This window comes from Elgaria multicarinata, chromosome 14 (assembly GCF_023053635.1).
Source record: "Elgaria multicarinata webbii isolate HBS135686 ecotype San Diego chromosome 14, rElgMul1.1.pri, whole genome shotgun sequence".
NCBI lineage: Eukaryota > Metazoa > Chordata > Lepidosauria > Squamata > Anguidae > Elgaria > Elgaria multicarinata.
The window spans coordinates 29,097,744-29,110,148 of NC_086184.1; the positions used below are offsets into that span (position 1 = coordinate 29,097,744).

The 12,405-nt window shown below is 44.6% G+C and overlaps 1 protein-coding gene across 1 annotated transcript in view; it reads left to right on the forward strand.

Moving 5' to 3' along the window:
* Positions 1 to 12,405, forward strand: part of CPNE2 (copine 2) — a 159,704-nt gene that overhangs the window by 132,667 nt on the left and 14,632 nt on the right. The window contains exon 13 of the mRNA XM_063141362.1: positions 9,253 to 9,304. Within this exon, the coding sequence (XP_062997432.1) occupies positions 9,253 to 9,304 (52 nt within the window). The remainder of the gene's footprint in view (positions 1 to 9,252; positions 9,305 to 12,405) is intronic.

Sequence of the window (12,405 nt, forward strand, 5' to 3'; positions counted from 1 at the left end):
AGACACCTGAAATTTGGCATGCCTACTAAAGAGTGTGCAGCTCAGGATTGTTTTGCTTTCAAAACAAATCAAATAATAGTAATTAATTAAAATGTGTCCATGTGCTTGAACATCATCGGTCACTCGGGGAAGATGTCCCTAAGCTGCACATAGTTTTGTAGTCCACACAGTCTCAAGCCAGGGAAAATTAGCAGTGGGGGGGGGCTGAGGGGGGTGGAGAGGGAGTGGTTGGCAAGGGGCTTGAGAGTGTACGCATTTCTCCCTGCCTCCCTCTCCCATGGGGCCCATCCCATCCCATTCAGAAGCCTTCTCTGCATATACGCCAGCTCCACCACCCTGTCCCACCTCCTCCATGAAGAACAGTCCATGCGCCTTGCGTGGCAGTGCGCCGACACTGTCTGTTCGGACTAGACCTGAGCTGAAATTTCTCTGAAGACATGGTTCTGAGAAAAACAGTGAGATCTTTGCTTTGCACTTTGGAGAGCTCCTTTAGAGTTCTGATTGGTTCTGACTGAAACCAGCCCAGAGCGGATTCAGAGCCCCACTGACATCAGAGCCACCATCCTCCACTGCTCAATAATAATAATAATAATAATAATAATAATAATAATAATAATAATAATAATAATAATAATATATTTATTTATTTCTTACCCGCCTCTTCCTTTGGATCGAGGCGGGGAACAACCTTAGAACAGGAATCAATACATCTTAAAAATTTATGATTTAACATTGATCTGGATAGGCCTGCCGGAAAAGGCTAGTCTTTAAGGCTGCCTTAAAATCACACAGAGAGATAATTTTACGAATCTCCTCCGGCAGGCCGTTCCACAATCTGGGGGCGACAGAAGAAAAGGTCCTCTGGGAAACTGATGTCAGCCTAGTTTTAGCTGACTGAAGTCAGTTCACCCCAGAGGACCTGAGTGTGCGGGGCGGACTATATGGGAGAAGGCGATCCCGCAGGTAACCTGGACCCAAAACATTTAGGGCTTGTCCACCTCTGGGAGGAGGAGGAAGAGGAGGGTTCCTCCAAGGGGGCAAGACATCAGCTCCATTTAGGCAGGCAGGAACACTGCAAGCTCTTTTCATGTGCTGCTGTCGAGATTTAGAAACATTCTTTTAGTCTTGGCTGCTCTCTTAATGGCCAGGAGTTCCAGTATTGATTTCTATTGTTCTCCTGCCATTAAGATGGCGGTTGGAGTAGGGTGTACTCTGTCAATAGAGCTGTCGGTGGTGATGGTTGTAGGATCAGTCTCGTCCCGCCTGCCCTGTGTACTTCTTCAAAGTGACTCATTCCCTCCTTAAGCATTCAATGTTGGCTCTGCCTATCATTTTTCTCCTTTACGATGAGTTCAGTAAACACCTTTCAGTTCTGAAAGTGTCCAATTTGTTGTTCCTGAGGGTAGAAAAATCAAATGCTGGCACTTTAATGGGATTTAAAACAAAGTGGTGGTGGTGGGGAAAGTTACAGGGGTGATGTGGTGCTTTGTTTTTGAACGTTCAAGTTAGGAAGTGTTTTCTTTTTCTTGCCCAAATAAATGAAAGCGGTAATCTGGGATTTGGGCTTCTTTTCGTACGCAAATGGCCGGGCAGCCTCAATTTACAAGGGCTGCACAATTCAATATTGTGAATAATCAGTCAAAGATTTTATAAACATTTGCTGCCTTAATTAATTAGTGAGGCTTTAAATAAGCAACGATGCAAGGATGCAGGTCATTCGAAAGGGCCCTGGCTCTGCCTAAACGTGCATCGGATCGCACCCCAGTTAATTAACAAATCTAGTATTAGTTGAGTTGGGTTCTGTATCAGAAACCCTAACTGTGCAACTGAATCAGGTAAGCCTAGGGTGGCCCTTTGCCCTCTTTTACCGAGGACAGTCCTCTCTTTGAAAGGCTGTCCTGTCCAATTCCATCACCACTTAGCACTGAACAGCAGCCGAAGCGGGAGGTACATAGATCACCTGGCCTGTCTCCCTCACCATGGTGAAATGTGCTGTATTTCTATTGATATTGTAACAGTTACTTCTAAATTTGCATCTATATTTATAAATTAGCATATGCAATTCAATGTCCTCTTCCCCCCCTTTTTTCGGTGATGCATTTCCTTCTTTGAGGACAATTCATAAGTGAGAATCATAGAATCATAGAATAGCAGAGTTGGAAGGGGCCTACAAGGCCATCGAGTCCAACCCCCTGCTCAATGCAGGAATCCACCCTAAAGCATCCCTGACAGATGGTTGTCCAGCTGCCTCTTGAAGGCCTCTAGTGTGGGAGAGCCCACCACCTCCCTAGGTAACTGATTCCATTGTCATACTGCTCTAACAGTCAGGAAGTTTTTCCTGATGTCCAGCTGGAATCTGGCTTCCTTTAACTTGAGCCTGTTATTCCATGTCCTGCATTCTGGGAGGATCGAGAAGAGATCCTGGCCCTCCTCTGTGTGACAACCTTTCAAGTATTTGAAGAGTCCTGTCATGTCTCTCCTCAATCTTCTTTTCTCCAGGCTAAACATGCCCAGTTCTTTCAGTCTCTCTTCATAGTGCTTTGTTTCCAGACCCCTGATCATCCTGGTTGCCCTCCTCTGAACACGCTCCAGCTTGTCTGTGTCCTTCTTGAAGTGTGGAGCCCAGAACTGGACACAATACTCTAGATGAGGCCTAACCAGGGCTGAATAGAGAGGAACCAGTACCTCACGCAATATGAAAGCTATAATTCTATTAATGCAGCCCAAAATAGCATTTGCCTTTCTTGCAGCCATATCGCACTGTTGGCTCATATTCAGCTTGTGATCTACAACAATTCCAAGATCCTTCTCTTTGTAGTGTCACTGAGCCAAGTATCCCCCATCTTGTAACTGTGCCTTTGGTTTCTATTTCCTAGATGTAGAACTTGGCATTTATCCCTATTAAATTTCATTCTGTTGTTTTCAGCCCAACACTCCAGCCTATCAAGAATCCTATACGCACAGGGCCTCTGTGACCCCACCCCCCGGCCTAACACGTCTGCTCAGAACCCGTTAGTCAGCCATATACTTCCCTGTGTTCCCCGTTCTTCCAGCTGAGCCCAGTGATTCACTTTCCTAAATCTTTGGCCCACCTATCTATATATCTCCATAATGATTGTCAGAGAAGGTAGTTAATGGTCTATAAATCTGATTTAGTCTCCAGCCAGAGAACAGCACGATCTCTTTCCGGTGTCTCTGATGTGTTGTTGGAAGTTATCTGATACAACAACTAAAATAAACCATTTGGTTTTTTTTCTGTTAGAGGTGATGGCCGGATGGCTTTCAGGACACAAAACCACCGTTCAAGAAGGTCCTACTTCTCTTAAGAACATCAGAGGAGCCCTGAGGCTGGATCAGACCAAGGGTCCATCTAGTCCAGCACTCTGTCCACACAGTGGCCAACCAGTGGTCGACCAGGGACCCCCAGAGTCATATTTCCCTCTTGTTAATATCCTTGTCAGTTTCATCCTCCATTTCTACAGTTTCTGAGGGGGTGGGGTGTTTGAAAAGTTATTTGACAAGTACAGAATATGTCTGTGCTGGGCTAAAGGAAGCGGGGGTGGTGGTTGAGAGGAGGGATGTGCACCACCTCAGGCTGAATTTGGGGCAGTACCGGATTGGTCCAAGGCACCCCGAGGCTGAAGCAGTTCAGCACTGAAACCTTGGGGTGCTTCAGGCCAATTCAGGGCAGTGCTGGGCTGATGCCCCCACCTGCCTGTCTGGGAAAGCCGGGCATGAGTCCAGGTGAGTCCATTGGACTTGCTGGACTCACCTCCCTCTCCCTCCCCACCCTCTTCAGTCACCTCTTACTGCTGCCACAGCTTCCACTGTGACTTATTTATTTATTTATTTATTTATTTATTACATTTCTATACCGCCCAATAGCCGGAGCTCTCTGGGCGGTTCACTTAGCCTTAAATTGTCGCCTCCTCATAGCTGAGCTGAGCAAAGTTACCACGGGGGCCCTATGTTTTTAGTATACCTGTGGCCACAAACTACAGCAGCAGTAAAGGGCCATTTCCCCTTTATGCCTGCCATAGTTTGCAGCCATACATATATTAAAAGACAGAGAGCCCCTGTGATAACTTTAAATTGTGGCTTAGCACTCAGGAGGAGGATGTGATTTAGAGTTAAGTTCTGGCAACGGCTTTGGGTTGGGGGGGAAGGGAGGGGACTATGGGAAGTCGGGGGTCCAATGGACTCCCGGTTGGGCACCCTTGAAGCACCCCGAGTTGAATGGGGGCCTTTTCGGAGGCTCTGAAACGGCCTCTGAGCCAAGTTGCAGAGGGTGGGGGGCTGTGCACGGCCCTAGTAGAGAGGATGAAGCTGGCAAGGATATTTACAAGAAGGGAATATGCCTCTTCAGGACTACATAGTGGACAGGGGGATTTGCAAATGAGTGGACTCATGCAAGATCATCAATAATCGTGGTTCCGTTACCCTTCTCCTGTCCATGTTTCCCCTCCCCACCCCTCCACCCACCCCTCCTCTGCATGTGATTGGAACTACAGCCTGTTAGGCTGAATGCTTCTTTTAAAATGCCTTTGTGAAAATCAGACTCATTCAAACTTCATATATCTTCATATGAGGAATATATCTTAACATTTCATTGCTTCTTTATGAAAATCATAGCTTAGGAGATTTTGCAGAGAAAAATGTGGAAGGCCAAATAACTTGATGTTGGATAAATAGCCTTTGCAAGGTGGAGCCTATTATGCAGGTTGATACAGGGGTCTTGCAAGATGCAAAGGCTTCTAGGGCAAATATTTGTCACAATACTTAGCAAATTAGGGTGTAATCCTACGCGTGTTTAGACAGAAAAAGTCCAACAATACCTAACATTTCCCAGCTGGGAAATGGGACTTGAGAACACTGGGAGATATTAGACTTTTTCCTGTCTAAACATATATAGGATTGCGCCCTTAATAAATTTATTTATTTATTGCATTTTTATACCGCCCAATAGCCGAAGTTCTCTGGGCGGTTCACAAAAATTAAAACCATAATAAAACAACCAACAAGTTAAAAACACAAATACAAAATACAGTATAAAAAGCACAACCAGGATAAAACCACGCAGCAGAAATTGATATAAGATTAAAATACAGAGTTAGAACAGTAAAATTTAAATTCAAGTTAAAATGAAGTGTTAAAATACTGAGAGAATAAAAAGGTCTTCAGCTGGCGACAAAAGGAGTACAGTGTAGGCGCCAGGTGGACCTCTCTGGGGAGCTCATTCCACAGCCCTCCTCCTAGTAGCCACCTGCCTCACTTCCTTTGGCAGGGGCTCATGGAGAAGGGCCCCTGTAGATGATCTTAAGGTCTGGGCAGGTACATATGGGAGGAGGCGTTCCTTCAAATAACCTGGCCCCAAACCATTTACGGCTTTGAATGTCAATACCAGCACTTTGAATCAGGTCTGGACCTGGACTGGCAGCCAATGAAGTTGTAGAAGGACTGGCGTGATGTGGTCTCTCCGGCCAGTCCCTGTTAGTACGCGGGCTGCCCTGTTTTGTACCAGCTGAAGTTTCCGGACCGTTTTCAAAGGCAGCCCCACATATAACGCATTGCAGTAATCCAAACTAGAGGTTATCAGAGCATGGATAACTGTAGCTAGGCTATCTCTGTCCAGATAAGGACGTAGTTGGTATATCAACCTAAGCTGAATATATCAACCTAAATATTCGAAAGTGTGCCTTTAGATGCAATTTTCCCCAGTCTTAGGATTTGACATCATCATAAAATTTATTTTCAAACAGCCTCTGTGAATTATTACCCTCATGTTTTAACCTTTGCTCTTAGTTTCTGCCACATCCATAACGTCACAATTTATTTATTTTTGCCACATCCATAACCAGCATTCCCAATGGGCAACATGTAACAAAGCCCAATGTGGCTATTGTACCCTGGAGACCAGAATAGAAACGGGGCTGATTGTTAAAGATAAGAGACATATAAATCATCATTCTTTGTTCTCTTGATGCTCTTGTTGCCATGGTGTCGCGGAATGCTTTCAAAGAACTGATATGAATAAGATATTCGGCACGCAAAGAGTCGTGTTGCAAATGTCAGAGAACATCTTGAAATGCTAAGACGAATGTCTGGAAGCTTTCTCTGTCGAAGCTGTAAGGAAAGACTACAAGATCCTGAAGATTCGAATCCATCTATGTATACCACGGGTGCTGAACTCAGATCTGGAGGTGAAATCTGGCTTTCCCCTGATGACCAATCATTTCGTGGTTTCCTGGCTACCACCACCACGAGCACATTCTAAAATGTTGAAATGCCTCTCCTAAGAGTTAGTTACCGGCACAAAGAGCCTTTAAGTTAAAATATGTGGGTACTTTTGGACCCATTCCATTTTAAGTTAAAATAAGTGAGAATGTGTAGCGGTGTGGCGTAGTAGTTAGAGTGTTGGACTGTATGGTGTAGTGGTTAGAGTGTAGGACTTTATGGTATAGTGGTTAGAGTGTTGGACTGGGAGTCGGGAGATCCGGGTTCTAGTCCCCACTGGGCCATGGAAGCTCACTGGGTGTCTTCGGGCCAGTCACAGACTCTCAGCCCAACCTACCATATTTCTTCGATTCTAAGACGCACTTTTTTCCCTAAATAAAGAGCTCTAAAAATGGACTGCATCTTAGAATCGAAGCAATACGGTAAGAGGAAAAGAGGAAGCTCCTGCAGCAGCTTCGAGCCATGCGAGCGAGGAGGAGCTGGTTGGGTAAGCGCCTGGTTTTTTGTTAGGCAAATTTATTCGTAAGTCCCATCGATTTCCATGGGACTTACTCACGTGTCGTCGTCCCCTGGTGCACAGACAAGTAAAGAGTGGGACTGGAGAGTTAAGTTTACTCTTTGTTTCAACGCCCCCCCTTCTTCCCGCGCAAACGGCAGTTTCTTCTCTCGCAGAGGGAAAAAAGAAAAGGACACAACCATTAGAAGAAAGCGTGGCGGGGGGGGAGGTTGGCTGGGCGGTGAGGGAAGTATTTCTTTGATTCTAAGATGCCCTTTTTTCTCAAATAAACATCTCTAAAAATGGGGTGCGTCTTAGAATCGATGGCGTCTTAGAATCGAAGAATACCTCCCAGGGTTGTTGTTGTGAGGATAAAATAGAGAGGAGGATGAGGATTATGTACACCACATTGGGTTCCTTAAGGAGGAAAAAAGCGGTATATAAATATAATAAATAAATATTTCGGCACCCCCTCCCCTTTTTGCCTTTGGTTCCACCCACCACTGGAATGTAACTCCTGAGAACATCTCTGAAATTGAAATTGAAAAGAGGTTTGACACTGCTGGTGCTTCCTTCCAAAAGTGGAGGCATCTCCAGCCGGTCGGAAGCCGTGGCTGTGTCCATCTGGCCGATGCATAATTCTTTCTCGGCGTCCCTTTTATTTGTGCCTCTTTCTCCCCCCACTTTCTGAAAACAACATCAAACGTTTTCTAAAAGATGTTCTGGGTGGGGTGACCCCCAGGCCTGCAATTCTGGAAGTAGAAGAAGGTGGTGTATTTATGGAAATCATGACGGGATTCTTAGTGTTGTGTGGTGTGAGAACCTGCCCCCGGCTGTAACGGAGTGATCTTGCTTAGGGCTTCAGCTAGCCTGGAACAGGATCCTTGTCGTGCTGCCTGGACTGGGTTGGCTGAGTTCAAAATGGGAAGGAGGGGAGGAAAAAGGAATCCATTCTCAAGCTTTTGACACTTTCTCCCAGTGAGCTGGCTCAGGTTTGGGACTGTCTCAACATCGTTGAGATTTTTTTTAAACCCCACAATTCACATTCCTGCAGCCCTAATGCTTATCGTTGCAATGCCAGAAGCTCAGTACTATACGCTGTACTATGCTATACTTCAATCAATCAAAGTTTCATTGAATGGGTCTTCAGACCATTTCATGCACAGTAGGCACGTGTTAAAAACAAACAATGACTCTTAAAACATGAAACTGACTTTTAAAAAGTCTAAAATTGAAGTAATAAGGTATTTTAAAAATTGAAACACATATACCTTTTGATAAAATGCGTTTTTATGCTTCCATTGAGGCCCCACGTGATTTCAAAGCTGTTACATGGCTCATTTAATGAGACATTTTTCCTTTTCCGTTTCCCTTAAACTGCCCCCCTTACCCGCAGAAAGGGCAACCCTCTGAGTCACAAACTGGTTAGATCCTCATAAGAGAAAATCCAGTTTGTCCTCAACCACCCAGTTTTTCATATGGCCAAGAAATGGAGATGAATGACGTTCCCTACAACTGGAATCATTTGCTTGAATCAAAGACAAGTAAAGGCCACGCGTTGGCTCCTTTTCATCGGGAAGAAGAGATATTTTTTTCTTCCTGAGTTTGGACTTTAGCTTTCACTAACCATTTCATAGACCTTGTGTTGGACAGGGCAGCTATGCCCATCTGTGCTTTGGTATTCAGTAATCTTTGTTTAAAAACATTTCTTATATTAGTACTATACACTGTGCTATGCTGTAAAATTGGTTCTCATATGCTAAAGTCACAACTTAAGAACATACAAACACAGGAGGAGCCCTGATGCTGAATCAGACCAAGAATCCATCTAATCCAGTGCTCTGTTCACACGGTGGCCAACCAGCTGTTGACTGGGGACCCACAATCAGGACACAATGCAACAGCACCCTCCCACCCATGTTCCCCAGCAATTGGTGGACGCAGGCAGACTGCCTCCGATACAGTAGCATTTTGGGGCGTCATGCTCTTGGATGGCCAATTAAGACCCAGTTTAGGTTTTTTTTACAAATAACCTGTTCCTAGCAGATGTAAACTCCTAGAACCGGTTTGTGGATCTGAATCAACATGGCTGCCTGCAATTTTGGCCTTTTTTGGTAGCACGGCAATGCGATGCGATGGTCATGCTGAGCCCTGCAGTTCAGCGTTTATCACTACACCACTGGTGTTAAGTAAATTAATACCGTATTTCTTCGATTCTAAGACGCCATCGATTGTAAGGCGCACACTAATTTCAGTACCATCAACAGAAAAAAAGCTTTGCTTCTAAGAAATAATAAACGCACCCGCGATTCTAAGACGCACCCCATTTTTAGAGATGTTTATATGGGGAAAAAAGTGTGTCTTAGAATCGAAGAAATACAGTAATAAGCATCAGGTCTGGTGTTGAAACAGAGCGAACAATCAAACAGTCGCCTTGGAAGTTTGATGTCAGGCGTGATTCATGAACTGTTTGTAAAAGGGTTACATTTAATCCCTGCTTTTTCTTTATTCCCCCCTTCCAGGTTTCTCATGAGTTTGCTATTAACTTCAATCCCACCAACCCGTTTTGCCTTGGTAAGTGTACGCATAATCTTTCTACCAACTTTTTCCCCTTTTCCCCGAGAGAAAATCAGCTCTTTTTGGCTACTGAACCACCAAATTTCTGCAGCAAATTTGGCAGCAGTGTGTGTGTTGTGTGTGCGCATGCGCACTGAAAAGGCCTGGGGTGGGTGTGGCATGCACCCCAAAGCCTGCATTTTGCCCATCCATGGATTAACCCGAAAGTCTATCTAGTCGAGTATACTGTGTCTACCAGAGCCATCTCATTGCCTCTAGGAGACTCCCATCCGAAACATGAAACAGGTGGGCCCCTCTCCTCTTGTTTGTACTCAGCAACTGTTCCTCGTGGATATACTACCACTGGACATGGGGGTGTTGAGTTATGGCTTTAGAAGCTGTTTAGTTATTGCACAGACTGGGTTTCTGGCACATAACCTTTTGTGTTAAGTCTCTGTCTGGGCCCTACAGAGACTAGCAGAGATTACAGCGGTTCTCAGCCAAGTCAGCAAAGACGTGAATTAAGACAGAGATTTATGTAGGTTAAAATAAACCTTTTTACTGGCAAATAAATATATAATTTAGTTATGGCAGTACAGATACAAATACTTACAAACGGTCAGTCAATACAGTTCATATGAGGGACATGGAAGTTATACCTTCTACTTGCACATGAAAATACATTTACTTTTATAGACAACCTGTACAATGATGCAACTCCTTGCAACCCTTAATTGAAGACAATCAGTTAGACAATTATTCAGTTATGACACTCAATGTCCAGGTGTAGAGCTGACCTTTACGTTTCTGCTGAGTCTTCTGTTCCTCCAGATCCTCAGCAATTAACAAATCAATGGAAAACATAACCAGGATCCATTCCAGGATCCAATAGGGGGCTCCATTTCACTTAGCTGTTTCTGATCAGCCCTGGCCTCTATGAATCACCTGTATCCTCCGTGAATGAGAGTTACGCTAAATAAACAAGCAGCCCACGCCTTGGAGACATGAAGCAGCCTGGGAGAGTCAGTAGGTGTTTGTATGCGTTGGTTGAGCGATAAGTTGGAGAGTCAACTGATTTAACAGGGTGAGACGTATGGAGAACAGGGATGTGAAAAACAGGAATCCCACCCCCCACTTCAGGATGGAGCTAAGCAGGAGGCCCCCGCACAACTCAAACAGTTTTACAAGAAGCTTTTAATAGGTTATGTCTTTTATAACCATTTATCCCCAAGGGGTAAGGACAAAACTGTTTTGAGTTGTGTGTTTGATTAGATATACTTAAGGCTGTCCTGTCCCCCCGCCCCCAATTAAACAAAGTCTCAGTCAATTGATTGTATGAGTTTTAGGCTGCAATTTTAGACCCCAGGGGGTATCGAACCTCTTTCAGCCTGAAGACCAAATTTCATTTTGGAGGGTGCACGCCAGTGATGGATGGGGCTAAATGGCCCAAAGGCCAGCAGATTTTAGCTTAAAGCTTTCACCGCCAGGAAGCCTTAGGAGAGGCATTTCGACTTCTTAGATGGGGTGGGGTGTGTGCAAAAGCCAGGAAGCCACCAAATGATAAAAGGGGGAGAAGTGGGGGGACCTTCTGGGGAACCCCGGAGGGCCAGCTTGGACCCCAGTTGGGCCCAATTTGGCCCCCAAACCTGAGACTCAACAGCCCTGCTGTATACATTTAGCCGAGAGCAAGTCCCGTTGAACTCAGTGGGACTTATTTCTGTATCCTATGAATCATAGAATTATAGAAAAGCAGAGTTGGAAGGGGCCTACAAGGCCATCGAGTCCAACCCCCTGCTCAATGCAGGAAGCTTAGCTAGGCATAAGCCCACTGAATATAGTAGGTCTTACCTTTGAGTAAGCATGCCTAGGATGACACTATTAATGGATTACATTTGCATGAGAATAAAACGATAGTCTCGAAGAAGAAAAATAGTCCTTGGCTTTTTAGACACAAAACCAGCAGGCACCTTCTTAGAAAAGCCATCCTCTCTCCTATGTGAGAGTGGAAGGAGAATTTTAAAACGTTAATCATGGAATTTCTCAAGATGGTTGACAAATATTTAGAACCATAACACTTAAGACCATACAAAAGTATACAATAAAATAGGAAGTTACAGTTTGGAAACATTAGAACACCAAATCCTACTAAAAGATTGACTAGGAAGCAGCATGTTCTATTTCCTTCTTCCCAACCCAGGTAGGTATTTAAATAAAACAAGACAACAGATATTACATTTATTATTTTATTTAATTTATTACATTTCTATACCGCCCAATAGCCGGAGCTCTCTGGGCGGTTCACAAAAATTAAAACCATTCAAAGTATAAAACAACAGTATAAAACCATAATATAAAATACAATATAAAAGCTCAACCACATAAAAACAGCAGCAATGCAAAATTACAAATTTAAAACACCACGTTAAAATGTATTTATAGATTGTTAAAATGTTGGGAGAATAAAAAGGTCTTCACCTGGCGTCTAAAAGCATATAATGTAGGTGCCAAGCGAACCTTCTTAGGGAGCTCATTCCACAGCCGGGGTGCCACAGCAGAGAAGGCCCTGCTCCTGGTAGCCACCTGCCTCACTTCCTTTGGCAGGGGCTCACGGAGAAGGACCCCTGAGGATGACCTTAGGGTCTGGGCAGGTACATATGGGAGGAGGCGTTCCTTCAGATAGCCTGGCCCCAAGCCGTTTAGGGCTTTAAATGTTAATACCAGCACTTTGAATTGGGCCCGGACCTGGACTGGCAGCCAATGAAGCTGGAAAAGGACTGGCGTAATGTGGTCTCGTCGGCCAGTCCCTGTTAGTAAACGTGCTGCCCTGTTTTGTACCAGTTGAAGTTTCCGGACTGTTTTCAAAGGCCGTTTTCATATCCTGTTCTCTGTTACAATGCACAGAGGAGCATTTGCGAGCCTCTCATCTTCATGTTAGTTCTCTGTATTTATTCTGTAGTCATCTGTATGATATCTGCTTCTGGCGTTTGTCCTTGCAATACGCAATCTGGCATCTGTCTGTGGGCCAAACTAGACGGAAGCAGGACCTCATGTGTGCTTTAATAACTAAAATCAGCTACAGGAAGCCAGTTCAGATTGGGACAATGGTGCTTGTAGAGGAA